The following is a 7,746-nucleotide window of genomic DNA, read 5'->3' on the forward strand; positions in this document are numbered from 1 at the left end:
TGTATGCAGACAATGAATAGACATTATTTGTGGCATTGAAGAATTATTTATGATTTCGATATGATTCTGTAGAAAACCTTATATACTGTATGCAGACAATGAATAGACATTATTTGTGGCATTGAAGAATTATTTATGATTTCGATATGATGCTGTAGAAAACATTATATACTGTATGCAGACAATGAATAGACATTATTTGTGGCATTGAAGAATTATTTATGATTTCGGTATGATGCTGTAGAAAATCTTATATATTGTATGCAGACAATGAATAGACATTATTTGTGGCATTGAAGAATTATTTATGATTTCGATATGATGCTGTAGAAAACCTTATATACTGTATGCAGGCAATGAATAGACATTATTTGTGGCATTGAAGAATTATCGATGATTTCGATATGACGCTGTAGAAAATCTTATATATTGTATGCAAACAATGAATAGACATTGCTTGTGGCATTGAAAATTTTTTTATGATTTCGATATGATGATGTAGAAAATCTTATATATTATATGCAGACAATGAATAGACATTATTTGAGGCATTGAAGAATTATTTATGATTTCGATATGATGCTTTAGAAAATCTTATATATTGTATGCAGACAATGAATAGACATTATTTGTGGCATGGAAGAATTATTTATGATTTTGATATGATGATCTAGAAAATATTATATATTATATTATGCAGACAATGAATAGACGTTATTTGTGGCATTGAAGAATTATTTTTGGTTTCGATATGATGCTGTAGAAAATCTTATATATTGTATGCAAACAGTGAATAGACATTATCTGTGGCATTGAAGAATTATTTATGATTTCGATATATGCTGTAGAAAATCTTATATATTGTATGCAGACAATGAATAGACATTATTTGTGGCATTGAAAAATTATTTATGATTTCGATATGACGCTGTAGAAAACCTTATATACTATATGCACACAATGAATAGACATTATCTGTGGCATTGAAGAATTATTTCTGATTTCGATATGATGCTTTAGAAAATCTTATATATTATATGCAGACAATGAATAGACATCATTTGTGGCATTGGAGAATTATTTATGATTTTGATATGATGCTGTAGAAAATCTTATATATTGTATGCAGACAATGAAAAGACATTATTTGTGGTATTGAAAAATTATTTCTGATTTCGATATGATATTGTAGAAAATCTTATATGCTATAGCGTATGGTGCACAAAAGTTTAAACTGGTTTAATTTCTTAAAAAGGAGTGTGAATAGTGACAACATAAGCAAAGAGAAAGGAAAGGATATGTAGTTTGAATCGATATGAAATTTAAGAAAATAACGAAAATTTCTAAAAAAAAAATAAATTCAAATGGCATATTTAGTGCAAATATGACAAATAAAATAAGATTATGGGGGTAAAAATACGAGATCTATTGTGAAATTGAAGTGCACCATTATTTATGGCATATTACATATATTGGAACCTAAACTTAGCTTCAAATTTTAACTTTGACCTCCAACTTTCATAATGCACAAACAGACACTTTAACTATTCAACTTTTAAATAAATAAACACATGAGTCTTACATGGAACAATACACGTAAGACACCACGTAGGACAAAAAATGACATGTAGGATGACATGTGGTACATGTGTGTCTATTTGTTCAACTTTATACAAGTTTAAGTGTCTATTTCTGCATATCCAAAGTTGAAGGGCATAAATGTAATTTGAAGCCAAGTTAAAGGGCACATTTATGTATTATGCCATTATTTATTATTACATAAAACATAGTAATTTTCTTACTAACTTTTGAATTAATTCTTTCGTTTTTATCTAAACCAAAAAAAAGAACTATATGAAATCAATTTGAATAATTGAATATGTATATGTAATTACCATGTAATAATTGTGTGCAATTCTATAAATTCAAATATTATTATATTTATATATTTAATAATCATGCGGACTCGTAAATATCAAATTTTCATATATTTGATTTGATTATACATAAATTATTTCAGCTAATCCCTAAAGAATTTGCATTGCGAAATGGTCTCTTCAACACTAAGGAGCGCGATTTGCTTGTCAGAGATGAAAGACAAAGATCGTGGAATGTAATACTACGTTCATATGGTAATAAAGTTGTGTATCTTGTAGATCGATGGAATAAAATTCGCGATGCAAATTACTTAAAGGAGGGAGATTGCATAATGTTTGAGGTCGTTATGAATGGAAAGAAACTAATATGGAAACAGTTCGATGAATTTACTAAATTATCGTGAATGTTCTAATGACAATTGATTGAACATATCGATTTTTTACAACGCGAAATTTGATTGTTTAAGGCTTTATTTTACTTAGGGATAATGCCCAAGTACCCCCTCAACCTATGCCCGAAATCTCAGAGACACACTTATAATATACTAAGGTCCTATTACCCCCCTGAACTTATTTTATTAATAATCTTTTACCCCTTTTCGACCTACATGGCACTATCTTGTGGGCCCAATGATGGTTGACTTTTTTTTCAAACTATGTCACGTAGGCTAAAAAGGGGTAGAAAATTACTTATAAAATAAGTTCAGGGGGTAATAGGACCTTAGTATTGTATAAGTGTGTCTCCGAGATTTCGGGCATAAGTTGAGGGGTATAGGTGCATTATCCCTTTTACTTAATTAGACTATCAAAATTCAACGAGTAATATGTTTTGGTCTAAAATAACATTATTATAAAAATCAAGAAATATATCAACGAACTAAGTAAAAAAGAGAGAAATCATCGTAAAAAGCTTTATCAAAAAAATTTAAAATTCAATCATACAATATAAATATCATATAACCATGAAGCAAAATTTACTAATTTGACTAATACAGATTCGCAAAAATCACTTGTTCACTTACAATCATGATTTTATTAAGTCATATTAAAAATATTGGGATTTTGTTTCTTCTTTTTTTTGTTTTTGTTTGATGATACAATTTCAAACGATCCCTGATTCAGAATTTAAATTATACAACGACGATCGTTGCCAAAACAACGAATAAACCAAAGGAAACTGACAATTTTGAAGCAGATGATGGTGGTGGGGCCTGATCAGCGGGAGGTGTGTCAGCGTCAGGTGCAGATGACGGTGCGTCCTGAGAAGGAGCAGGGGCCTCTGCTTCTTCAGCGGGGGCCTCTGCTTCTTCCTCAGCGGGGGCCTCTGCTTCTTGAGGGGCCTCTGCTACTGGTGATTTTTTAGGCGTGAGTGCCTTTGGTGGTGGGGCTGAAATCGGTGCCATTGTCCCATCGAGACCAGGCGTAACAATAGGTTGAGAAATTCCAAGAATCGAGATATTGTAAGGCTGATTCATAACGGATTTCTCAAGTTTTGAATCTCTTTGAGCACCAACTACAGCTGAACCAAACACGAAACTACCATCTTTAGCAGTAACATTTAGGAAACCTTGATCATACGCTGCTTTACCAGATTGTTGAAACATTGTTGTCATTTTCGCTGTTTTGTCCTTCATCTTCTGAAGTTTCATTGGATCGTAGTAATCCAATACGACGTGTGTAGCCAACACTCTCTTAAGAACATCATCTGATTTCGATGTGAGATCACCAACTGCACCATTTGGTATAGCTAAAAGTGTAATTGTACCCCTCGAATTAATATCACTAGCTAAGCCAGATTTCGATAAAAGTTCATTGAATGTACTGTAATCGGAATATTGACCGAGGATTTTTGTGATATTAAAGGCTGAGGCAGAGGACGCGAACAAGATTAAGAATGAACATAGCAAAGGAAAAGTTGAGCGACTCATTTTTGCTGGTGTTTTTTTTTCGATTTTTTTAAAAAAAAACCAGCAAAAATGAGAGATTTATTGTTTATTAAGAGAAAAAACAACGAACTCCGACTTGCAAAATATTTGAAGAAAATGGAGTAATTTATATAGTGAAGGGATGTTAAAGGTTGTGGATGAGAGTAATTTGTTCTGTTATTTACAAGTGAATGGACGCATGAATAGCAGAGTCATAGGAAGAGAAAATATCGGTTAAAATATTTTATATCGTGACTATTCATTGTTCTGTTTATCAATCTAAACTATTCATTTACTAGTGCACCACTCAATCTCTTCTAGCCATGGGCGCTTTTAGATAGTATTAGATAAATTTTAAGAAATATAAACGTAATATATCAAGTTTTGTCGATGATCACGGGTTTATTTGATCCTTTTATTATACATGAATTTTGATTTTGTTTCTTTCGTATTAAAACACTCCTCAATATTGGTTAGTCAAATATTTTTTTCAGTTGACTACAGACGCGTGTAGGCAAACTCAACATGTAAAAATGGCTAATTCTTGTAAAATGGCTCTTAAATGTCCAATATATGTCCAAAAGTGGTGAGGTTTCGGTTACTTCTCTCCAAACTCCCTACAAAGGGTTCCTTAAAGTTTCGCAAAAAATTCAATTAGAAGTCATATCATCAAAATAATAATAGCTAAAACACATGAGAAACTTGTTTAATTCTTGTAAAATGGCTCTTTAATGTCCAAAATATGTCTGAAAAATTGTGTGTCTTCACATATCGTAGTGAGTTTGGGGACCGATGGAATTCAGTTTTTAGCCTGTTAGTCCATTAATATTTTGGCGATATGGTTTCCGAATGAATTTTTCTTAGGAACCTTTATATATAGAACCCATTGTAGGGAGAGGGGGAGCAGTACGTACATTCTCACCGTTTTAAATGTGATTTTTGGGTATTTATGAGGCAATTTTTTAAATTTTTCGTTTGTGTTAACCAATGAATAATTTGGTGATATGGCTTCTAGACTAACTTTTTTGCGGAACCTTCATGGAACCCTCTCTAGGGAGTTGGAGAACAATACGTACATTCTCACCATTTTTATAATGATTTTTGGGCATTTAATGGACAATTTATAGATATAGGTGATTTTCTCGGCTTTTCGTGTAGCCATGAATATTTTGGTGATATGGCTTCCGAATAATTTTTTTGCAGAACCTTTATGAAACCCTTCGTAAGGAATTGGGAAAGTAGTACATACTATCTGACTGTTCTAAAATATTTTTTGACATTTATGGGTCAATTACAAGAAGGCATAATGCATAAAGATGACCATTAATTTGGCGTCAGCGAACAACTATGCCCTCCAACTTTGAGTGGCGCAAGTAGACACTTATACTTGTATAAAATTGAACAAGTAGACACATGTTTCTTACATGACATAATACATGTAGGACACAAAGTTGTCATGTAGGACGAATGTGTCTATTTGTTTAATTTTAAACAAGTTTAAGTGTCTACTTGTGCACACCCTAAGTTAAAGGTCATAGTTGTCGGCTCACACCAAGTTAAAAGTCATGTTTATGTAATATGTCTTACAGGAATTAGGCGATTTTCTCAGTTTTCGTGTATGTTAGCCCATGAATAGTTCGGTGATATGACTTTCAGAAGATCTTTTTGTGAAACCTTTATGAAACCCCCCATCCCTCCCCTGTAGGAAGTTGCAGGAGCAGTACGTACAATCTCACCATTTCTTGAGTGACTTTTTGGGCATTTGGTGCTGATTTTACAGAAATTAGGTGATTTTCTCGGTTTTTCGTGTGTGTTCGTCCACGAATTTTTTAGTGATATGACTTCCGAATGAATTTTTTGAAAAACCTTTATGGAACCCTCTATAAGGAGTTGGAGGAGCAGTACGCACAGTCTCACCAATTCTAGAGAGATATTTGGGCATTTTGAGACCAATTTACCGAAAATTAAACGATTTTCTCAATTTTTTGTATGTGCTAGACAGCCATAAATATTTTGGTGATACATGGCTTCCATACGAATTTCTTACGAAACCCTTATGAAAACAAGGAATATTTTTCATATTGATAAAGGTATTTTTGAGCCAAAAATATCATATACGATAAAATTGTCTCATTTTGATTAGTTCAAAGAGTACTTACATTTTACAATTAAGAAAGAAATAGGTAATTAACTTTTGTCAACTCAAACTATGACCACTATTTTTGTCATTCTAATTTTAAACAAAATAATATACATTAATTTTTTTATCTTCTTTTATTTTATTTTTTTGTTAATGACTGATTCTCATGCATGCATGCATGCAATTGTAAGGAATAGAGACATTCACTCCAATTCACAAACTCAACAACCCTTCACCTCCACAAATTCACTATTATAACTCTCAATATTCTTCTATTTTCACAAGTCAAAGTTGGTTGTTCTATCTAGGAAGAAACATAATTAAAAAAAATACAAAAAAAAAAAAAACTCATTTTTGCTGGTAAACAAAATTACATTTTGTTCATTATTCTTCCCTTTTTTTTTTTGAACTCCCTTTCTTTGGCTTGACAAAAAAATTTCGGCAAAAATGAATCGTTCAATTATTCCTCTCCTTTGTTCCTTCCTCTTCCTCTCCGCCTCCTCGGCCTCCGCCTTTAATGTCACAAAAATCCTTAGCCAATATCCCGATTACACCAATTTCAATGACCTGATATCGAAAACTGGCTTAGCTAGTGAAATCAACGCGAAGTCAACAATCACACTCTTAGCTATCCCTAATGGTGCAATTGGTGATCTTACCTCGAAATCAAACGATGTTGTCAAGAAGATCTTGACAACACACATCGTTTTGGACTACTACGACACGATGAAACTTCAAAAATTGAAGGACAAGACTAGTAAATTAACAACCATGTTTCAAGAATCTGGTAAAGCATCAAATGATCAAGGATTCTTGAATGTTACTGCTAAAGACAACACGTTCGTGTTTGGATCAGCTGTTAAGGACGCTCAACGCGATTCAAGACTAGAGAAATCCGTCATGAATCAGCCTTACAACATCTCAATTCTTGGTATTTCTCAACCCATTGTCACACCTGGTATTGATTCACCACTTTCACCATCATCAGCACCATCACCAAAGGCGAATACGCCTAAAAGTTCTCCACCAAAAGCAGAGTCCCCTGCTGAAGAGGAAGCAGAGGCCCCTACTGAGGAAGATGAAACAGAGGCCCCTGCTTCCTCTAAGGATGCCGATTCGCCGTCCGCTGATTCACCACCAGCTGATGCTCAAGCACCATCATCATCATCTGCTGACAAATTGAAGATTTCTTTTGGTTTCTTTGTTGTTTTGGCATCAATGGTTGCAGTCTATTGAAAAAAAAGTTAAGAGTTCGAGTTCGATTTCTCAGATGGTCACTCAATCAAGTCATTTTGCTGGTTGAAAAAAAATATCAGAACAATTTTCTTAGATAATAACTATTAGTTGATCATATGAGAAATCGATTCCTATTAAAAAGGGTTTTTGGTGTTGGATTGTAGAGAGGCAAAAATAAATTGCTGATAAATCATATTGTACACAAGATTTTTTTAGATATTAAAACTAATATTGTGATTTTCCAAAATATAGAAAGAAGGATATGTTTATTATTAAAATGATTCTCTTGAAAAGCCTTAAAAATGGTCTATTATTGTTGTTTTTTTCACGTGAAACACTAATAGTTCTCGAGATTTATAATACTGGTGATTTTTTGGTTCATCCACAAACTATTGTCTTTTTTGTTGAAATGGAGAGGTTTTCATCAGATAGATTTCGTGTGCAATAAAAAAAGAATTTCCATGCAACGTCATATGTTAACGATAAATTGATATAATTCAATAAGTAAAAATCAATTCTTAGTTTAACTGTAATAATACTTATATTGAATCAGGTATTCTTATTCTGA

The 7,746-nt window shown here is 32.6% G+C and overlaps 2 protein-coding genes across 2 annotated transcripts; one reads left to right on the forward strand and one right to left on the reverse strand.

Annotated features, from left to right (window-relative positions):
* Positions 1-2,829: 2,829 nt before the first annotated feature.
* Positions 2,830-3,910, reverse strand: LOC107027401 (fasciclin-like arabinogalactan protein 3). The gene has a single exon (XM_015228574.2). It carries the CDS (start codon positions 3,803-3,805, stop codon positions 3,008-3,010), a length of 798 nt encoding a protein of 265 aa, XP_015084060.1. The 5' UTR covers positions 3,806-3,910; the 3' UTR covers positions 2,830-3,007.
* A 2,320-nt stretch (positions 3,911-6,230) lies between these two features.
* On the forward strand, positions 6,231-7,456 carry LOC107027403 (fasciclin-like arabinogalactan protein 3). The gene has a single exon (XM_015228575.2). It carries the CDS (start codon positions 6,390-6,392, stop codon positions 7,176-7,178), a length of 789 nt encoding a protein of 262 aa, XP_015084061.1. The 5' UTR covers positions 6,231-6,389; the 3' UTR covers positions 7,179-7,456.
* Positions 7,457-7,746: the final 290 nt, after the last annotated feature.

This window comes from Solanum pennellii, chromosome 8, assembly GCF_001406875.1.
Source record: "Solanum pennellii chromosome 8, SPENNV200".
Taxonomy (NCBI): domain Eukaryota; kingdom Viridiplantae; phylum Streptophyta; class Magnoliopsida; order Solanales; family Solanaceae; genus Solanum; species Solanum pennellii.